We start from the raw sequence: 22,170 nt of genomic DNA on the forward strand, positions 1-22,170 counted from the left end.
TGCGTTGAAGAAACTGAGGAATCTGGTAAGGAAATATCTCAAATTAGGACCTAATGGGATATACCGTATTTTTCGGAGTATAAGACACACCTTTTTCCCCTCAAAAAGAGGGTGCGGGCACGGGTACGCATGCGCTGTTGCATGCATGTGTGGTTTCAGCACACGATGACAAAAAGGTTAGCCATCCCTGTCCTATAGCATTCTGTACAAACGCCTGTCCAATCCCTTCTTGAAAACCTCCAGTAATGGAGCACCTAAAACCTCTGGAGGCAAGCTGTTCCACTGGTTAATTCTTCATCCTCTCAGGAACTATCTCCTTAGTTCTGGGTTGGATCTCTCTTTAATGATTTTCCAACTGTTACTTCTTGTCCTGTCCTCAGGTGCTTTGGAGAATAGGATGACCCCGTTCTCCATAATAGCGGCCTTAAGTACTTGAAGGTTGCTATCATATCACCCCTAGCTTTTCTCTTCATTAGACTAGACGTATCTAGCTCCTTCTGTCATTCCTCATATAGTTTAGCCTCCATATCTCTTATCACTTTGTTACTATTCTCTGCACTGTTTCTAGGATCTCAACATCTTTCTTTTACATCGTGGTGACCCATCAATCACTTCCCTTTCTAAAGAAAGGGAGTTTTTTGTAGATTTCAGAGAAAAATTACAAGTCCCATGCAGACACCAAGAGCTGCTATGAGAACTAATTCTTGCTATATCAAGATTCAAAAGATAAATTATATGACAATGCCACGTTCAAAGTGACAAAGGTCAGAATTGGCCATTTAATTCAGCAACCTATTTATAGCAATATATAGTAAATCCTGGTAATTAATAGTAGCGGAGCTGTACGAAACCATTCATAAACAGGAGATAATAGAATATCCCATCCAGAGTGCAAAACAGCATTTTTGAGCACAATACAAGCTGTTTCCTGGTTTGGGAGTATTCTGAGGTCAAAAGAGAGATGTTTTGAGTTCAGAATATTTCCAAATGATCAAGAGCCCGTGTCTGATCGAAATGGGGTGCTTGGATTCAAATCTGTTTGAGTTGGAAATGGTTTGCACACCTTTTTCACTGTCTGTTTCCACCACTTGATGTTCTGAAAATGCCTGTATAAAATCATACTGCTGCTATTACAAAACATTCTGAAATACAAGAAATGAAAAAGCAGTACCTATATCCTGTTTTCCCGAAAATAAGACCTCCACAGATAATAAGCCCAATCGGGCTTTTGAACTCATGCGCTAAAATATGCCCTCCCCAAAAATATTGCAACACAGCAGCAGCCTTGAGGTGAACCCTGCACCTCAAAAATAATAAGACCTCCCCAAAAATAAGGCCAAGTGCTTATTTCGGGGGTCAAAAGAAAGTAAGATCCTCCCTTATTTTCAGGGAAACACGATATTCCAATATTAATTTTAAAAAAAACAAGACTTGAGAGATATCAATACAATACAATAGCAGAGTTGGAAGGGACCTTGGAGGTCTTCTAGTCCAACCCCCTGCCTAGCAGAGGTGGGTTTCAACCGGTTTGCGGCGGTCCCCGCGAACCGGTTGGTCGGCGAACCCGGAAGTAAGTAACTTCCGGGAACAGCGAAGGGCCCGCCAGCCCGCCCGCGCTCCTTACCCGGTTTTGACGAGTTCTGCGCTTCCACACATGCGCAGGACGCATACAGCGCCTGTGCGATCCTCCAGGAGCAGCTGGAGCATCGCACAGACGCTAGTACGCATGCGTGCACTGTGCGCGTGCACGAGGACGCCGCCGGCCCCGTTCCAACCAAACCGGTTGGAACGGGGCGAGAAACTCACCCCTGCTGCCTAGGCAGGAAACCCTATACCGTTTCAGACAAATGGCTATCCAACATCTTCTTAAAGACTTCCAGTGTTGGGGCATTCTGGAGGCAAGCTGTATCAAAAGAGAAGAAATCACCTACTCCTAGGGCTGGCCGTTTGGAAGGAGAATCTTGGCGATTATGAGTTCCATGAATCCGATGCCTCTGGACCAACTCGTCCGCTGAGGGATCTGTCCAGAAGTGATCAGCCGTTTTCAGCTTGGTGTAATCCAGGGCACAAGGCCCAACTGGAAGCCAGACAGAGAAAATGGAAAATGGAGTCACATGCTTCTCGTTCCCCAAAGAGGCCTAAAAATTGAGTTTGGGTGACCAATCCTCAAGTAAACATTCGTTCATTTAAACCAGTGTTTCTCAACCATGGCAGTTAATATGGACTTTAAATTCCAGAATTCTGGCCGGGGGAATTCTGGGAGTTAAAGTGCGCACATCTTAAAGTTGCTAAGACTTGAAAGATGCTGATTGGAATGATAAATAGATTTTGCCTCCTTCCTTCCCTCCTGAGTTGGTAGCTCAGGGTTGGCCCTGTCATTCGATCAAAGAAGAAATTCCAATACCAGATCTGGAAAATGTCAGCAAAACATTTGGGGGTCAGGCCTGTGTCTCTTACAGCAGCCATTTTGTTTCAAAAATGAACTGCTTGTGTATCTGGAAGAGGAGGGAAGGCCATCTTGGTCCCTGCTAGACCAATCCTGAACCTTGAGAACGACAAAATGCCCTTCCCATCTTTTCAAATAAAAATATTGACTGAACTCAACTAGCTATGAATTTATTCAGCTGCAGGGTGGTAAAAGTGGTGAACAGCTGGGAAGTGAGGCATAAATTAAACTACAAAATGCCTGAAATTCTATACCAGCTAATTTTAATCTCCCTCTGGGCATGATGCTGGGGGAAATCTGGCTGATTTTCAAGCCATGGGTCTATAATTCAGCCATCACAGCTACTGAGGAAGGATGCTAGAAGCTGCCAATCAGCAACACCTACAGATCCTCCAGCTTTGCCTGTCTTAGATTTAGTGGTGTCAGGTTTGAAAGACCAGATCCATACCTGAAGGTCTAATTAAACTGATTTATTGCTAAAAAGCTAATGCGTAGAAATCTTCTCAACTAACACTTAACATCTGCTTGGAGTTAGCTAAGGGTTCATGGAATTCAAGGGGGATTAGATTTAGGTCACTTGTTGCTATGAAAGGATTCTAGGCTAATCCATCTTTTAATTCCGCCCCCAGATTCTGCCATTCGCCCTCCTCCAAGTCAATCTTGAAACTAGGCTCTATTTGGTGGAGGGATGCATTTAGGTTCAAACCCCAAATGCTGGAAACAATAGGCATTGATTGTCTGTTTTTCTAAATGTCAAATCCAGAGGTTTCTCTGACTTGTCCCCAAGGATATATGAGACACCCAAGTTCTAAGAGAGGAAAAGAAGATGAAACTATAGTGCATTTATAGTTTAAATCTCTTTGTGGTAGACCAGGGGTCCCCAAACTTGGCAACTTTAAAACTTGTGGAGCTATGCTGGCTGGAGGATTCTGGGAATTAAAATCCACAAGTCTTAAAGTTGCCAAGTTTGAAGACCTCTATGCTAGACAGTCTATAGATAGTGCTTGACTTACGACTGAAGTTGGATCGGAATTTCTAACTACTAAGCAAGGTGGCTATTAAGAGTCAAACCCAGTTCTACAAACTTTGTTGCCACAATTGTTAAGTGAATCATACAGATGTTAGGTGAACCCAGGTTTCCCAATTGACTTGGCTTGTCAAAAGCCAGCGGGGAAGGTTGCAAATGGAAATCACATGACTCCAGGACACCACAATCATTGTAAATATATGCCAGTTGCCATGCACCTAAATCTGGGTGTCAAACTTGTGGCCCACAGCTCAGATGCATCATGCACTGGCCACGCCCAACTGTTTTAGCAAAGAGGGGGGAAAGTTGCGATAAGCCATGTGACAACAACGTGACACTGTGAGTTTGACACCTCTGACCTAAATTATGACCATGGGAAAGCTGCAAAAGTTGCACTTTTTTTCAGTGCTGTTGTAATTTCAAACAGTTGCTAAGCGAATGGTTATAAGTCAAGGACTAACTGTAATGTAACAATTAATGTATTGGACTTGGTTTGGAGAGACCCATGTTCAAATCCCATCCAACCACAAAGCTCACTGGATGACACTGGGCCAACTAAAATATTTTGAAGTCCAATCTGACAGATCTGTGTCGGAGATAAAATTTGCGAGGACCTCCACAAAAATTTTGGATTTCCAGGAAAAAGTGTATGAAAACAGTGAATGAATATAGAAGTTTAAATCTTTCTCTTGAACAGTTACATTTTATATGCTCCAAAAGCTTTCTAATATATTTTATTCTGAAACTTACACAATCTTACAAAATAGTTTAGGGAACTCTAAGAAATATTGGATTAACCATACCAATTCACAAACAGCCCCCCCCACACACACAATTCCTTTTGTGCAACTGTATTACATTTGGGATTCATGTTTTAATTTTTGCAAACATCTTTGGAAAACAACATGGGGAACGGAGTTCTTCAAAATTGCATACAAGTAACATTTAGGACATTTAGTCCTGCGAGTCTCTTGAACTGCAAGGCCATCAAACCTGTCAGTTCTAGAGGAGATCAATCCTGACTGCTCTTTAAAAAGCCAGATCCTGAAGAGGAAACTCAAATACTCTGGCCACCTAATGAGAAGGAAGGACTCACTGGAGAAGAGCCTAATGCTGGGAAAGATTGAGGGCATAAGAAAGGGACGATAGAGAATGAGGCTGGATGGAGTCACCAAAGTAGTCAGTGTGAGCTTAAATGAACTCCAGAGGGTGGTAGAGGCCAGGAAGGCCTGGAGGAGTGTTGTCCATGGGGTCGCAATGGGTCGGACACGACTACACAACTAACAACAACAACAACATTTAGGAAGAATACTTACCTAGAAGACAGGCCAAGATGGGTCCAAATACTGGATCTGCCAATAATGCCTCTCTTTCGTAATATTTGCTAGAAGAAACCCATCCCCACAATCAATTAGACAAAGAAAGGAAAAATGTGAACACAATATATTTTGTATTATGTAGAGGTAGTATGTTAAGGCAAAATTTTGAAGGGAACAGAAGTTAAAATGACCATAATCCTGGCTTGTTCCCTCTTTTATTTTATTCCCCATCTGCATGTGTGTGAAAAGGAAGATCTGGAAAAGTTGTAGCAAGGGGAACATTTGGAAAGGTTCAATGTGAGATCAGAACCTATTCAACCTACGTGCTCACTTAAGTTTAGATGCAGTCAAAGTTTTCCTCTTATGAAATCTTCCTTTTTTTCTATTTTTGCACCTGTTGGTCAATTGCCATCAGAAATTCAACTTTGGGATACAAGATCAGAAGACGTGGAGCAGAGGAGGGTTTCACATAATTTTACATGCTTGCTTTGCGAGCACACCTTCCGAGTATGTGTGCAGCCTTCCGCGCATGCGCATTGCTCACCCATGCAGCTGGCACATATGCGTGTGGCTTAGAAAACGTGGCTAAATAGGATGGCATAGCACTGGGGCGAGGGGGCAGGTCCACCTGCAGGACGCCACTACTGATTTGCCTGAACCAGTCCAAACCGGCTGAATACCACCATGGATGTGGACAGACCTGACCCATAGAATCGGACATGACTGAATGGATAACATCATAAAAATGTTGCTTAGTGAATGTATGTAGGACTAGGCCCGTTTCTGGCCTCTGGGGGTGTGGGGGAGGCCGCTTTCGCCCTCCCAGGGTTCCGTGAAAGCCTTTGGCACCTCGGGAGGGTGAAAACCGGATCTACCAGGCCCACCGGAAGTCGGAAAATGGGCTGTTTCCAGCTTCAAAGGGCCTCCGGGAGGGGGGGCTGTTTTCACCCTTCCCAGGCTCCAAGAAAGCGGTGCGTGCATACCTGGGGCAGCGGGGGACCCCTGCGCAGGGGGCACAGTGCAGGAGGGGGCATTAAATTATGGGGGTGGGCACGCGAGCTTTTGGCACCCGAGGCAAAAAAGGTTTCCCATCACTGGTCCAGGGCTTCGATCTTCTTATCCTAAATCTAAACCCGTGTTTTAAATCTCAGCAGCTTGAAAATGGACTTCAACTCCCAGAATCCCCTTTATGGATGCTGCTTTGAAGTACTGGAGAAAATTGGGCTATAAATGTAATTTTAAAAAAAGAGTAGAACAATAAAATAAAGAAAACGAGTAGCTAAGAGAATTGCAAAGCATTTTTGACCTACCAAATGAGGCTAAAGGAATCGAAGGAATGGAAAGAGCTATTCCTTGACCACAGAGCCAGTGGTGGGAACATCTTTAGTCTGTAAAAAACTTCAACTGGTGACAAGAGGATAAGAGAATAACACGGCTGGGAGGGATCTTGGAGGCCTTCTAGTCCAACCCCCTGCCCTAGCAGGAGACCCTATACCAGTGTTGGTTAACCTTTTTGGCCCCAAGTGCTGAAACTAGAGCATGTCAGAGCACCAGAACCTGGAAGAGAGCAGCTGGCCGGTGCACATGCGTGTGACGGACCCCGGAAGAGCAGCTGGCGACGGTGCGCATGCCCACAGAGAGGGCTCTGCGTGCCACCTCTGGCATGGGTTCGCCATCATGGCCCTGTACCACTCCAGAGAAATGGCTGTCCAGTCTCTTCTTGAAAACCTCCAGTGATGGAGCACACATAACTTCTGAAGCCAAGCTAGTTGATTGTTCTCACTCTCAGGAAATTTCTCCTTAGTTCCAAGATGCTTCTCTCTCCTCAATTAGTTTCCATCCATTGCTTCTTTGTCTTGTCTTCTGGTGCTTTGGAGAATAGGTTGACCCCCCCCTCTTTTTTGTGGCAGCTCTTTAGATATTGGAATATTGCTATCATTTCACCCCTAGTCCTTCTTCTCACTAGACTAGACATGCCCAGTTCCTGCAACCGTTCTTCATATGTTTTAGCCTCCAGTCCCCTAATCATCTTTGTTGCAAGGCAGAGGTTAGATAGCAATAGCAGTTAAGACTTATATACCGCTTCATAGTGCTTCACAGCCTTCTCTAAGCGGTTTACAGGGTCAGCATATTGCCCCCAACAATCTGGGTCAAATGGACAAATTTCAGCTGGACTCTCTCACAGTCCTGCTTTATTTGAATCCAGCTTATAATGTACCACTATGGCTGCCTTCATATATAAAGCATGCCAAATGAATTCTTAGCACAACATCCAGAGGTGGTATTCAGCCGGTTCGGATCAGTCCGCCCAAAGCGGTAGTGGAAATAGAGGGCGGGCCTGCCCACCTGCCCCAGCTCTATGCCATCCTGTTTAGGCACGTTTTTGAGGCCAGGCGCATGCAGGGAAGGCCCGTGTGTGAGCAAAGCGCAAGCACAGAAGTCCGGGCACATGCTCAGAAGGCGCAGGTATGCCTGTTTCGTGCGGGCGTGTGTGTGAAGCGGGAGGGCACGTGGGTGGTGAATCTGTGGTAAGGAAATGTGCAACTCACTGCTGACAACATTTCAGTCTAATATCTAAGTCCCTTAAAAAAGATGATTTCCTGTTTTCCTGGGAAGTCATGCAATCCTGAAGGGGAGAAGTAGCATTGTTTCACCTATAGATGGAGCCAGAGATCCAAGCCCTGTCTTTGTCCATCAGCATCTGCAATCAGATCTGTTGAAGCTGATGAGGTTCTATTAGTTAGGAACAATCCCACCAATAGAAGACAGGAATTACCAGTTCAAGCCTCCTTAGGCAGAAATCAAACCCACGTCCATAAGGAATGCTATGGGTTGACAAAGATCCCTTCCCTCCCTTGCTACAGGTCATCCTCACTTAACAACCAATCAGGGACTTTTTCAGAGTTATGACGGATCCCCCCAAAGGTACAGGCAGTTTTCGAGTTACAACAGTTCACACTGAAAAAAGTGACTTATGACCATTTCCCCACTTATGACCATTGCAGCATCCCCAAGATCATGCGATCAAAATTCAGATTGGCAACTGATTCATATTTATGACGGCTGTAGGTTTCCGGGGTCATGTGAGCCTGTCTTGCGACCTTCTGACAAGCAAAGTCAATGGGGAAGCCAGATTTGTTTAGCAACGCTGTTCCTAACTTAACAACTGCAGTGATTGTTGTTAACAACTGTTAAGTGCAGGAAAAGTGCTAAAATGGGACAGCATTCACTTAAATGTTTCACTTAACAACTTAAATTTGGGGCTCAATTGTGGCCGTAAGTCGAGGACTACCTGTATTTATGATCCAGTTCTGGAGTTCCAACGGCTGCATGCATTATAACCCGCAGTTATGTGATTTCATTTTGGGCATTTGGCAACAGGCTTACATTTACAGCTCTCTGTAGTGTCCCAAGGTCATGTGACTTCAATTTTTGATCTTTTTGTCCAGTTTCTGGTGTTTACTTCCAGTTTCTGGCAAAAAAAACACTCACTGGATAAAGTCATTGTTTTAATGACTGCTGTGTTTGCTTAATGACCACAGTGCTGCAGAAAAGGCCATAAAATTGGGTGCAGTCACATGGTGACCTGTTTAATAACTACCACAATTTGCGACCATAATTCCAGGCTCAGTTACGGTGGTAAGTCGAGGATCCCAGATTGTTGGGGGCAATATGCTGACTCTATAAACCGCTTAGAGAGGGCTGTAAAACACTATGAAGTGGTATATAAGTCTGAGTGTTATTGCTACAGCAGGCTAATTCTGCCGACTGTCAGGAGTTCAATGCTTTCGATCCTGACCAGCTCAAGGTCGGCTCAGCCTCCCATCCTTCCGATGTCAGTAAAATGAGGACCCAGATTATTGGGGGCAATATGCTGACTCTGTAAACCGCTTAGAGAAGGCTGTAAAGCACTGTGAAACGGTATATAAGTCTGAGTGCTATTGCTATTCCCTGTATGTCTGATGAGTCCCAATATAGGAGGAAATTAGTCACATACTGCCTCCTAGTGAGCAATATAAGTAAAAACACCACGTAGGACACATAACACTATGCAAAAATAGAGAAACTTCCTACACCACCCAAAAGCAGGACGGAAGTGTGTAAAAACCTTGTATACAGGGAAATGTTCAGTGGTGGTATTCGCCCGATTTGCAGCAGTTCGGGCAAACTAGTAGTGGCAGCGGTGCGAGGCTCCGCCCATCCACCCAGACATCATCACGGACCTTCTGCGCATGAGCAGAAGGTTCTGCGCATGCACAGATGTGCCCTGGGCGAACGAATTACCATTACCGAACCGGTAGTGAAGATAATAGGATACCATTACTGGACATGTCCTCATGTAACATCCACAATTCAGTGCTCTGAAAAGTGGACTGCATATACCATCCCTTGAACAAAATGACCACAAACACAAAAAATAAGCTAAACAAACCTTCACACTCTTCTTACCTATTGTTATCCACAAGGTATTGCACAATTTTATCAAGCACCCTCTCGATCAGGGCGGTGCGCACCCAGATGTGCTTGATGGCTTGTGGGGACAAAGAAGAGGGCTTGCTTGTGGTTGAAGCTTGCCTCTTCAGGGATTCTTGGCCAGCTGGCTGGTATTTTCTGTTGGAGCGGGAGGAAGCAGAATCCACATCAAAGGTTGTATTTGCAAGATGTACACACTCTTATCTCCAAATACTGGCAGAGCACTGATGCCCCAGTCTCAGTCACCACAAAGGAGGCTCCAATATTATCGATTTCTATTTCATTTTAATTTTCCCATGGTTATTATTAACTATCGAGAACAGTGTTTCTCAACCTTAGCAACTTTAAGAGGTGTGGATTTCAGGAGACCATCTGGTCCTAGGCATAAAAGCCGGCTGGATGATTTTGAGCCTATCACCAGGTAACCAGTGAGTTCTAGTCCCGCCCTAGGCATAAATCCAGCTGGGTGACTTTAAACCAATCACCTGGCAACCATGATTTCTAGTCCTGCTCTAAGCATAAAAGCCAGCTGGATGATTTTGAGCCAATCACCAGAAACTGTGAGTTCTAGTCCCGCCCTAAGTATGAAAGTCGGCTGGATGATTTTGAACCAATCATTGGCAAGTTCTAGTCCCACCCTAGGCATGAAAGCCAACTGCGTGTCTTTGAGCCAATCACCAGAAACTGTTGAGTTCTAGTCCCGCCTAAGCATGAAAGCCGTCTGGATGATTTTGAACCAATCACCAGGCAAATTGATTTCTAGTCCCGCACTAGGCATGAAAGCCGACTGGGTGACTTTGAGCCAATCACCAGAAACTGTGAGTTCTAGTCCCGCCCTAGGCATAAAAGCCAACTGACTTTGGTTCATTTCCTCTTTCAGAGCCCAACCCATTTCACAGGATGGTTGTTATGCTGAAGAGTGGAGGAGGATGTGTTTATTGCCTTGAGTTAGTCATAAATAATAGTAAAGGCGGGATATCAATAAATAAATATCCTGGAATAATGCCGAATCTGCTAAGCAGACTTCATCCCTTTGCTGGCCACTGAAAGTGAACAGAGGCAATAACTTAACAAACTTTATCATATATATTGAAGATACACAAGAAAATAAGCTATTCTCCTCTGCACCATATATAATGTGATGGTTCCAATTATGCCTGTCTGCCAGAAGAAAATCTGCCAGGCAGGGCAGCCTAAGTAAATGTTTTAGTTTGTCTCTCTTCATCATGAATTGTCTCTATCTTTGGCCGTTGCTATGTAAAACCCAGACACAAAGTGGTGGAAAACCAAGTTTAAGAGGGAAGAGCAGCCAAAAAAAAAAACCCTAGCGGTTTCACTGGCACAGGCAGCAACTTTGCTTGCCATTTCAACCAATTCCTTTCACAGCCAACTCAATCAGCTGCTTAAATGGTGAAATGTCACTAAGAGAGGGAAAAAATCCATATTTTTCCAAAGTGTTTCCTGACCACCCAAATGGCCATGAGCAAATTAGTTAAAAACATTGAAATTTGGAGGGAAGGGGAAAATAAAAACGAAACATCTGGAAAATCATTTTCTCCCTCTTCTCATTACCCAGTCAAAAGGAGGAAAAGAGGATCTTATTTTTTCTCTACTACATCCGATTCTCACTTAATATAAACTAGTGACCTGAACAGAGACGGAAACACAGTCGGAAAGCCGAACCACCTGCCTACATTCTCCCCGTTGCTTACAGATGATCTGCAAAGGAAAAGAAGAAATGGACAAGTTCCCTTTGGAAGCTCTTCGTGGGAACTGAATGTGCACAGACATAACTTGGGATCTCAACTTAAGAGACACAGAAGTAAATAAAGTCAACGTGATCCCCAAGGGATTTTTTTTTTTTTTTTGCTAAATTGGGGAGAAAAGGGAAGTTGCCAAGTGTGAAAAACGCACATCCAGAGCAATCTTTTCCAACCTTCCACACGGACACAACGTAATAATTCAATGCGGGCTTATGGAAAGTGGTGAACGACACATCTAGAAGGCACCGCAATGAATCTGTTGATGTAATGCATTGTTTATGTTAAGAGAGATTCAAGCACCAATTTGGACTAAATGCAGTGGTGAGATCCTACCAGTTTAACAACCGGTTTGGTGGTCACTCGTTTCACTCAGGCATGTGCCTGACGTGCGCTGCGCGCATGTGCACAATTTTGAGAAAAAGTACCTTCCGTATTACTGCTGGGGAGGAAAACAGCTGAGGAGCAGCAATCCGCTTTGCCGCGCGACTCAGCTGAGAGGATACAGGTGAGTTAAGCGTAGGGGGGGTGAGCATCGTCGGAGCAAAGTTCGCTCCCATCTGATGGTTGGCGCTAACGGTTCGCCTGAACCAGTCACAACCGGTAGAATTCCACCCCTGGTTAAATGTATTTATTTAACTACCAAATTTGGAAACCGGCCATCTCCCTCACAGAGCAAAATTGTTAGAGATTTTGGACCAAGGTTGATTCTAAAGCCTCTGGAAGATATAGAGCGTCGATGAACTCAAACATGAAGGCCTACCAAGAGCTTTAGGAGACACAGTTGAAAGGGAAATTACTGCATTTTTCAGAATATAAGACGCACCTTTCCCCCCCAAAAAAGTGGGTGAAAATCTAGGTGTGTCTTATACACTGAATACAGCATTTTTGGCCTCCTGATTCTCCGTCCCGCACATTCCGTTTTTCACAAAAATGGATTTGGGAGTCCTGCAGAGCTCCTGGGGGCTGAGGAGGGCAAAAACAAGTGAAAATGGGCCCATTTTTCACAAAAACGGGAATGTTTTGCCCTCCCCAGCCCCCAGGAGCACTCTGCAGGCCTCCCATACCCTCTGCATGCCCTGTTTTTCACAAAAAGCAAGGCGTGCAGAGGGTTTGGGCAGGCTGCAGAGTGCTCTTGGGGGCCAGGGAGAGTAAAACTTTTTTTTTTTAATTACCTCTTCAAAATCTTGGTGCATCTTATACTCCAGTGGGTCTTATAGTGCAAAAAATACGTATGTGGACAGCATTAGCCAGATAGTCCTTGACTTATCACCAGTTGCTTAGCAACTGTTCTAAGTTATGACTGACCGGAAAAAGGAGACTTACTACCCAAATTTCAGACTTCTGATGGTAAAACCCTCAACATGGTCACATGACTGAATTTCGGGCACTCAGCAAAATAGCTGCATTTGCAGCTGTTCACTGTGCCCTGTGGACACGTGACTGGGTCTTACAATGATTTTGCCAAAAACCAGCACTTACTTCCAGTTTTCAGAAAAACTGTGGTGTTGGTTTTGTTTTGCTTAATAATTGCAGGGTTTGCTTAATGACCACAGGGTTTGATTAACGATTGCTGCAAAAGAAGTCATAATTTTATGATCGCTACAACAAATGACCCTAATGGACAGGCTCCACAAGGGTCGTATGTCGAGGACTTCTTATATTGGATTAATAATGGTCAGATGATTTTCTCTTCCCTTACTGTACTTTTCTCAGGAATCATATGTAACTTGAAAAAAAAATTAGCTCATAATGCCAGGAGAACAATCTTTCATTATTTTTATTTTTTTAGATTTCGAGGGCACTGGGACAAAGAGACTAAGGACTGGATGAAACTAATCAAGGAGAGAAGCAACCTAGAACTAAGGAGAAATTGCCTGATATTTAGAACAATTAATCATTGGAACCACTTGCCTCCAGAAGTTGTAAATGCTCCAACACTGGAGGTTTTTAAGAAGAGATCTATGAAATGGTATAGGATTTCCTGCCTGAGCAGGGTGGGTTGGACTAGAAGACCTCCAAGGTCCCTTCCAATTCTGTTATATACCAAAGAAATAAGATGGGCCCTATCCATAATGCTTTGATCCTGGAATTATCTCATTAAAAATAACCATGGTGGCTACAGAGAGTGCAAGATCCATGATTATAATACCATACAATACAATAACAGAGTTGGAAGGGACCTTGGAGGTCTTCTAGTCCAACCCCCTGTCTAGGCAGGAAACCCTATACCGTTTCAGATAAATGGCTATCCAAAATCTTCTTAAAGACTTCCAGTGTTGGGGCTTTCACAACTTCTGGAGGGAAGCTGTTCCACTGATTAATGGTTCTCACTGTCAGGAAATTTCTCCTCAGAAATTTCTCCTCAGTAATCATCTCTTTCGGTTGTGCCCCCAAAGAGTGGGATGATCCAACTCCCAAGGGTGAGCAGCCTGGGGCATCTGACTGGCCACTAGGAAAAAAACACATGTGAAAAACGAGTGTCTCCCTCACCTGCCTTCAGCCTGTTGCAGCAACTCCTGCACTTTCTTGCATATCTCACTGGCCACGTCATAGGTCTTGCCAACCTTGGTGAAAAGTGCAGCGATCTTGTCCGTCCGCAAGAAGCCGGATGCCCGACGCTTCAGCATGTGGAGAAGGCAAATTTCTACCATTCCTGGGAGAGGGAAAAAAACAGAATACAGGGCCAGTGAGCCATAGCCTCTTGTAGCAGAAACACATATGTAAATCATAGAATAACAGAGTTGGAGGGGACCCAGTGGTGGGATTCAGCCGGTTCGCACCTATTCGGGAGAACCGGTTGTTAACTTTCTAAGCAGTTCAGAGAACCGATTGTTGGAAGAAATCTCCTTTTGCTTTTTCCCCACTTTACAGGGCTAATCCTGTAAGGAAGACGGGAAGGAAACATTCTGGTGTTGTTTCTAGCCTAATCTTTATTGCCCTGCTTTCAGAAACTGCCTCTCCGGTTAACCCTTATCACATTGTAATAGCTAAGGCGAAGTGCCCATCGACCTGAATGACGTTGAGTTGGCCACACCCAACCAGTCACAAGACCACCGAGCCATGCCTACCCAGCTGGTCATTAGGGCAGAGGACCGGTTGTTAAATTATTTGAAACCCACCACTGGAGGGGACCCTGGAGATCATCTAGTTCAAAACTCCTGCTCAAGCAGGAGTCTCTATCATAAGGGTGGCAAACTCAAGGCCTGGGGACCGGATCCGGCCAACAGGGTGCTTAGATCTGGCCCGCGGGACCGCCCTAGAAATAGCAAAGGACCGGCCCGTGGTGGCTCTGCCAGTGAAAATGGATCTCTGGAGGGCTGCATGTGGCCCTCCCAGGCTCCATTTTCAGTTGTGACGGCCTCCTGCTGCCCTCTGCCAGTGAAAACAGAGCTCAGGGCCCCTTAAGGGAATGGAAAGATTTATATTCCTTGCAGACAGCTGGTCATTTGCATTCTTTTTAGAGAGTGGTTGAGATCACTTGGAGGTTTATTTGGATGCAAATGACCAGCTGTCTGCAAGGAATATACCATATTTTTCGGAGTATAAGATGCACCTTTTTTCCTCAAAAAAGAGGCTGAAAAGCTGGGTGCATCTTATACACTGAATACAGCATTTTTGTGGCTCCTGAACCCCCCCCCCCTTCACCAAAATGGCCGTGCATAGCTTGTAGGAGGCTTTCAGAGAGCTCCCGGGGGCTGGGGAGGGCAGAAATGAGCCAAAATGGGCTGTATTTTGCTCAAATTTGCCACCCACCCCCCCAGTCCCAAGGAGCACTCTATAAGCTTCCTAATGCCCCTTTTTTGATGGAAAATGAGCCCATTTTTGCGGAAATTGGGCCGTTTTTTGCTCATTTCCCCCCCTCCCGGAACACTCTACAAGCCTCCTAAGGCAGTGTTTTTCAACCTTTTTTGTGCAAAGGCACACTTTTTTCATGAAAAAAATCACGAGGCACACCACCATTAGAAAATGTTAAAAAAATTTAACTCTGTGCCTATATTGACTATATATAAAGTAATTCTCCCACGGCACACCTTACACTATGTCACGGCACACTAGTGTGCCACGGCACAGTGGTTGAAAAACACTGTCCTAAGGGTTATTCATGCTCTTTGTTATGGGGGGGGGAGGGCCCGTTTTTGCGAAAAACGGGCCGTTTTGGAGAGGTTTGCAGAGTGCAAAAACTTTTTTTTAAAAAATTTGCCTGTTCAAAACCTTGGTGTGTCTTATACTCCAAAAAATACGGTAAATCCTTCCATTCCCCACTATCCTGTCAGAGCTGAAGAAGCTTCTCGGATGAGAAGCGAAAAGTCTTCAAAGAAAAAAACAAGGAAGTCCAGTTGCTTCCTGAAAAAGCATCTTTGGGACAACCATGACCTGGATAACTGAGAATCTCCAGAGACTTTTAGTTATGCAATTTTAGCTACACCCTTTGAATGGCGTGGGAGTAGGAATGGATTTCCAGAGAAAACTTGCAGACTACAGGAACCAGGAGCACCAGTCAGGTAACTCTGAGGATGCATAAACCTCCAAGTGCTTCAGTGACCCTCTAAAAGGATGCAAATGACCAGCTGTCTGCAAGGAATATAAATCCTTCCATTCCCCACCATCCAGTCAGAACTGAAGAAGCTTCTTGGATGAGAAGCGAAAAGCCTTCAAAAGAAAAACAAGAAAGTCCAATTGCCTCCTGAAAAAAAGCACCTTTGGGACACTGAACCACAAATTGAGAAAAATGCTGGATTCAGAGAGAATATTTGTAGCTCAGGTTTGAACTTGGTGCTCTCTGAGCATAATTGTTTTCTCGCAGATGGTTCTCGCAGATATCAGCACTGATGATGTTACCTAGTTGGGTAATGAAACGTCTGCAGGAAAACAAACTCAGAAAGCACCAAGGACCTCACACAGCATAGCAAACCATGGGGCTGAACTGTGGTGCTCTCAGTGCTCTCTGAGCTTGGTGCTTTTCTTGCAGATGTTTCTTGAAGATATCAACACTGATGGTGTTACCAAGATGGGTAACGAAACGTCTGCAAGAAAACAACTAAACTCAGAGAGCACCAAGGTTCTCACACAGCACAGCAAACCGTTAAAAAGCATAAGCCAAGTGAACACTTGCCAAGCTGCCTTTGTGAAAATGGAAGTGTATCCCCTCTTTAATTGATATTGTCGTGTTTAATGTGTGAACCTAGCCAGCTGTGTACAAGGAAGGATCCATAACACTGAACTCTTAAAGCAAAGAGGCTTAGTTTCAATGCAACATTTGATTCTAACAGTTGCAGCCTTTGTGAACATTAATAGTCATCCATCAGTCTCTCTGGGAATTGGCATCAATTATTCCAACACAATCCAGATCGTGTAAAATGAGCTGTCGGAAACATGAAAGCTTATGAATCACCACTTTAGATTACCAGAAATGAGAAATGTTTGTGACTCTGCAATGTTGATAAAGACATCTGACATATAATTCATTTGTTAAATTATAGATGGCTGAATTTAGCTCCTTCTCTCCTCTTGGATCTCACCGTTTATGCCCACGTATTAAAATCTGAAGCTATCAGCTGGATTGAACTGCACGGCTCTCTTTGTGCTTAACACCCACAGAATATTCCATCTATGAACAACTTTGGTTGATCTGTGATTTCATTTTTTTTTAAAGAATGAAATAGCAAAAAGAGATGCATAGCACGGGAGGGCACAGAAATCTTAGAGACAGCCTGGTTCCCAACCCACCCTACAGATTTCTGCACCCTTCCCTGAAAGGAGGGTTATAAAATATATTTTGTCTTTTCCAGACTGATCTAACCACAGAGGTCTGTCTGGCCTGCCAATTAGAGCAAGCAATTTCTAAGCAAACAAGCTGGATTTTTGGCAGCTTAAAACAAAAAATAAAGCAACAGAAAAATCATGATCTATGGGGAAAGATAGATGGGGGGAGATTGTTTTTAAAAAGGCAAATGTTTTTCCTTCCAAAACATTTTATCTCAGAAATATACCGCAGGAAAAGATTGCGACTCTGCCTTTAAATCCTCATGAAAAGCTTTCACAGACTGTTGTTTGAAAGAGGGTGAATGCCTAATGTGGCCTAATTAACTATGTTTACCCAATAATATTATTATTTTTTATTAATATAGAGCCTACAAGGGATCTCCAACCTTGGCAACTTTAAGACTTGTGGACTTCAAGTCCCAGAATTCCTAGAGGCAACTTTAAGACTTGTGGACTTCAAGTCCCAGAATTCCTAGAGGCAACTTTAAGACTTGGGGACTTCAACTCCTAGAATTCCTCAGCTAGCTTTTCCGACTGAGGAACTCTGGGAGTTGAAGTCCCCAAGTCTTAAAGTTGCCAAGGTTGGAGACCACTGGCCTAATCAAATTAGAAATGCTCTTCTTAATTACAGGTAGTCCTCAATGTCTGACCACAATGGAGCCCAAAAGTTGTTAAGCGAGACAGTTGTCAAGTGAGTTTTGCCCCGTTTTACAACCTTTCTGGCCACACTTGTTAAGTGAATCACCAGAGTTGATAAGTTAGTAACCCGATTAAGTCAATCTGGCTTCCCCATTTGACTTCGCTGGTCAGAAAAAGTGATCCCATGACTTTGGAACTCAGCAACGGTCATAAGTCTGAACCATTTGCCCAGCGTCTGAATTCTGATTATGTGATCATGGGGACACTACAAAGATCGTAACTATGGAAAAAAGGTCATAAGTCACATTTTTTCAGTGCCATTATAACTTTTAACGGTCACTAAATGAACTGTTGTAAATCGAGGACTACCTGTATCCCGGTATTAAGCAATAACAAAGGGACAGAAGAGATCTCTGTACTTTCATACACTGTGCCACAAACTCTGACCCATACTGACAACTGTTGCCTGAAGACACACCTCTCTTCGCCAAATGACAGTAGGTTTTTTTTTTGTAAATTACCTGTCCGATCAGGACTAACTTTAATCAAAAGAACTGGCATGAAATTTAATGGCACAATGTTTGCAGCAGATGGCCAGTGCTAAATGGCAGTCAAAAAATATTGACCGAAATTACAGGTTGATAGATGGGAGAGTATAATTTAAAACTAGCTAAACTTAGCGAAATTTAGTGATAATAGATATAGTTAAATGAATAATTGATAATGATAATAATGTATACAATGTGTAGTGTTATGATAAGTAATAACTGGATATGAATATTGAATGGCACCCATGAAAGGAAGATTAGAAACCCTTTTGGATTATATATAAATATTAATAATAATAATAAAAAGAATTAAGTTAGATTCAATTAAGTCTTGATTACTAGGGGGGAAAATGATATGATGCAGGATATAGTTAAATAAAGGAGGGATAATGATAATAACACACACACACACACACACACATATGGGTACAATATAAGGAAATGAGATGTAAATTGTAAACAGTGATTTGGAAAGAAAGATAGAAAACTTTGTTATTAAATGTTATGGATGTTTGGCTAGAATAGGACATAAGGATTTAGTGTCATTGGAGGATTTTAGAAATAGTAAATGAAATGCCAGTATGTGGTTATGTATTAAATCTTGGTATATTTTATGATGAAGGACGTTTAAATAACTATAGTCAAATGAAAATGGAGGTATGATGAGGATAACATGTATAAATATCTGAGTTAAAATACTTGAGTTAATATGAATTATGCTTTAAACAAGAGATGCACGGAAGTCTTTTGTAACCAACTGATACACTTTCTACAGTATGTAAAAAAGGAAGATTTTATGTGTTGTGTTTGTTTTGAAAATAAAAAATAGAAAAATATTGACAGAAACATAGGCCACACAGGGCTAGCTCTGAAAAAATAGAAAACCAGGCAGCTCTCATTTAAGTCCTGATGAGATGGAAAAGCTGAGGGAGAAAAGATGGCACTCCATCAAAAAACAGTTGGGAACTAATTGACTAGAATGGGATATTCTGAAGTTCTCCAAGACAAGGTAATGTTCAACGTATGGATGTAATGGAGCTTCTCCATCACAATTGTAAGTCATGAGGGTCATAAAATGGACTGGTCATGGGATGAGCCTGATAGAATCAAGATCAGGTAAAGTATTAGTACTTCTCTATATTGATTCGATAAGACCACACTTGGAATACGGCATCCAGTTCTGGTCATCATGATACAAAAAAAATGTTGAAGGAAGAGCAACAAAGATAATTAGGGGGCTGGAGGCTAAAACATTCAATGAATAGTTGCAGGATCTGACTATGTGTAGTCTAACAAATAGGACTAGGGGTGACATGATAGTAGTCTTGATTCTTGATTCTGGGGGGTGAAAATTTACACCCCTCAGAGAGGGCTCGCAATTTGGGGGTCCTCCTGGATTCGCAGCTGACACTTGAACACTATCTGTCGGCTGTGACTAGGGGGGCCTTTGCCCAGGTTCGCCTGGTAAACCAATTGCGGCCCTACTTGGACAGGGGAGCACTTCAGATGGTCACTCAGGCCCTTGTCACCTCAAGTCTCGATTATTGCAATGCGCTCTACATGGGGCTACCCTTGAAAAGCGTTCGGAGACTACAACTAGTCCAGAATGCAGCTGCACGAGCGATATTGGGTGTACCGAGATACACCCATATTACACCTATCCTCCACGAGCTGCACTGGCTGCCAATTGGTCTCCCGACGCAATTCAAGGTGTTGGTTATTACCTTTAAAGCCCTACATGGCTTAGGACCAGCCTAACTGCGAGACCGCCTACTGTCATACACCTCCCAATGGCCGATAAGATCCCACAGGGTGGGCCTCCTTCGGTCAGTGTTGGCTGGCGGGCCCCCGGAGGAGAGCCTTCTCTGTGGCTGCTCCGACCCTGTGGAATCAGCTACTCCCAGAGGTCCGGACCTTACCCACTCTCATGGCCTTCAGGAAAGCGGTTAAAACCTGGCTGTTCTGGCAGGCCTGGGGCTGTTGACCTTAGTGTTAAGGTCCAGCACCGATTAGAACATATGTGTGTTGTGTATTTTAAACTTTTTTTTTTACTTATTTTGTTTTTCTTTTTTCTTCTTTCATTGTAAGCCACCCGGAGTCCTCCGGGATTGGGCGGCCTATAAATTTAATAAATGAAATGAAATGAAATATTTAAGAAGCTGTCAAAATAAGAGTAGGACAATTTATCCAAGTACTTGATGGCAGGACAAGAAGCAACAAATGGAAACTAAATGGTATAAGGTCTCCTGCCTCAACAGGAGGTTGGACTAGAAGACCTCCAAGGTTCCTTCCAACTCAGTTATTCTGAAAATATGGTCCTTCCAACAAGCTTGCACTCAATCCTGACAAAACCGAGTGGCTGCTGTTTTTCCCTCCCAATAATTGGCCTTGTATTCCAACTCTCAGGCTGAGGGGTGAAATTATACGACCCTCAGACAGGGTTCGCAATTTGGGAATCCTCCTGGATCCACAGCTGACTTTAGAGCATCACTTGTCAGCTGTGACCAGGGGGACATTTGCCCAGGTTCGCCTGGTGCACCAATTGCGTCCCTACCTGAACTGGGAGGCACTCAGAACAGTCACTCACGCCCTTGTGACCTCAAGACTGGACTACTGTAATGCGCTCTACATGGGGCAGCCCTTGAAGAGCATTCGGAGACTGCAGCTTGTCCAGAATGCAGCCGCGCGAGCGATTGTGGGTGCACCTCAGTACACCCACGTCACACCTATCCTCCGCGAGCTGCACTGGCTGCCTATTGGACTCCGGACGCGCTTCAAGGTGCTAGTCGTTACTTTTAAAGCCCTACATGGTATCGGACCTGGGTACTTGAGAGACCACCTTCTTCCAATTACCTCCTCACGACCGATTAGATCCCACAGATTAGATCTCCTCTGGATTCCATCAACTAGTCAGTGTCGATTGTCGACCCCCTGGGGGAGGGTCTTCTCTGTGGCTGCTCCGGCCCTCTGGAACAATCTCCCCATGGAGATTCGGACCCTCGCCACCCTTCAGGCTTTCCGCAAAGCCGTTAAAACCTGGCTGTTCCGGCAGGCCTGGGGCTGATGAGTTCCCAGCCCCACTCGAATTGTTGTGGCTGTTGATGAGTTTTTAAGCTGTTTGTATTTTTCTGTTTTTTCGTTTTTTTTATTTCCCCTTTCCCCTATTTAGTTTGTTAGGTGCCCTGAGTCCCCTTGGGGAATAGGGCGGCATACAAGTTCAATAAAACAAACAAAACAAAACAAACAAACAAACAAACAAGTGACCAGATTTTAAAATTGGTAAAGCGGGACACCATTGACCGGGGGGGGGGGATCAAAGGGGTGCCCAACACGTAGCCCAGTGTGCCCAGGTCCTTCTTCTCGCCTGGCCTCATCTTCACCCTCTGGCCACCCGAAGCCTTCCAGCCCGAGCACTAGCAGGAGTTGTGGGGCGGGCTGGCCAAGCGGCCTCACGCACGCAGCTCACCTCGCCGCCCGATGGAGGTTGCCTTGCTGCTGGCACTGCTGCGTCTCTGCTCCGCAGCCACGATGCTTCGGCGCAATGCCACCGCCATACCCCTCGCTGGCTCTTCCTGCCCGGCCGCCCGCTGCCCAGGATCTGCCCAAAGACTTCCAGCCCACCCAGGGCAAGTCGGCCGCAGTGCAGCTGGTGGTGGGCAGGAAGGCTTCGGGCAGCTCCTGGGTGGCGGCCGGCCGGGTGGGAAGAGCTGGCAAGGGTGTGGCGGTGGCATCTTCGGCGCGATGAGCAGAGGCGCAGCAGCGCCAGCAGCAGGGCAGCTTCCATTGGGCGGCGAGGCAAGCTGTGTGCGTGAGGCCAGACCGCCCCATGACTCCTGTTAGTGCTCGGCAGTGCGCAGCTGCCGCACAGCCTCCAGCCCCGCAGGTTGCCCTCCCAGCGCACAGCCACTATAGTCATCCTGCAATTCCTTGGCGGCGTAGGCGGCTGCAATGGCCGCAAGACCTCCTCCTCCTCAGCCACCGCCATCTTGGCTCCCCCTCCCTCCGAGCCCCCTCCCTCCGGCTTCCCTCAGACCCCACCCTGCTCTTCCCTCGCCCTTGCACAGCGGGTCCTGGTAGCACCGCCGACGCCCTTTCGTCCACTCACCCATGGCAAGTGCTTAGAATTTCTCCCATCCACCCATCCAAGGGGCTCTCACCCTTTGTTAACTCTCTGATGAGGGAACGGTGAGAA

The 22,170-nt window shown here is 44.8% G+C and overlaps 1 protein-coding gene across 1 annotated transcript in view; it reads right to left on the minus strand.

Moving 5' to 3' along the window:
• Positions 1–21,532, minus strand: part of SGSM2 (small G protein signaling modulator 2) — a 65,307-nt gene extending 43,775 nt beyond the window's left edge. Inside the window, exons 1-6 of the mRNA XM_032216122.1 lie at positions 21,445–21,532; positions 13,519–13,681; positions 10,895–10,984; positions 9,242–9,403; positions 4,790–4,857; positions 1,932–2,077 (exon numbers count right to left, since the gene is read on the minus strand). Coding sequence (XP_032072013.1) covers positions 1,932–2,077; positions 4,790–4,857; positions 9,242–9,403; positions 10,895–10,984; positions 13,519–13,681; positions 21,445–21,532 — 717 coding nt within the window. The remainder of the gene's footprint in view (positions 1–1,931; positions 2,078–4,789; positions 4,858–9,241; positions 9,404–10,894; positions 10,985–13,518; positions 13,682–21,444) is intronic.
• Between the last annotated feature and the right edge of the window lie 638 nt (positions 21,533–22,170).

The sequence above is a fragment of the Thamnophis elegans genome, chromosome 4 (genome assembly GCF_009769535.1).
Source record: "Thamnophis elegans isolate rThaEle1 chromosome 4, rThaEle1.pri, whole genome shotgun sequence".
Lineage (NCBI taxonomy): Eukaryota > Metazoa > Chordata > Lepidosauria > Squamata > Colubridae > Thamnophis > Thamnophis elegans.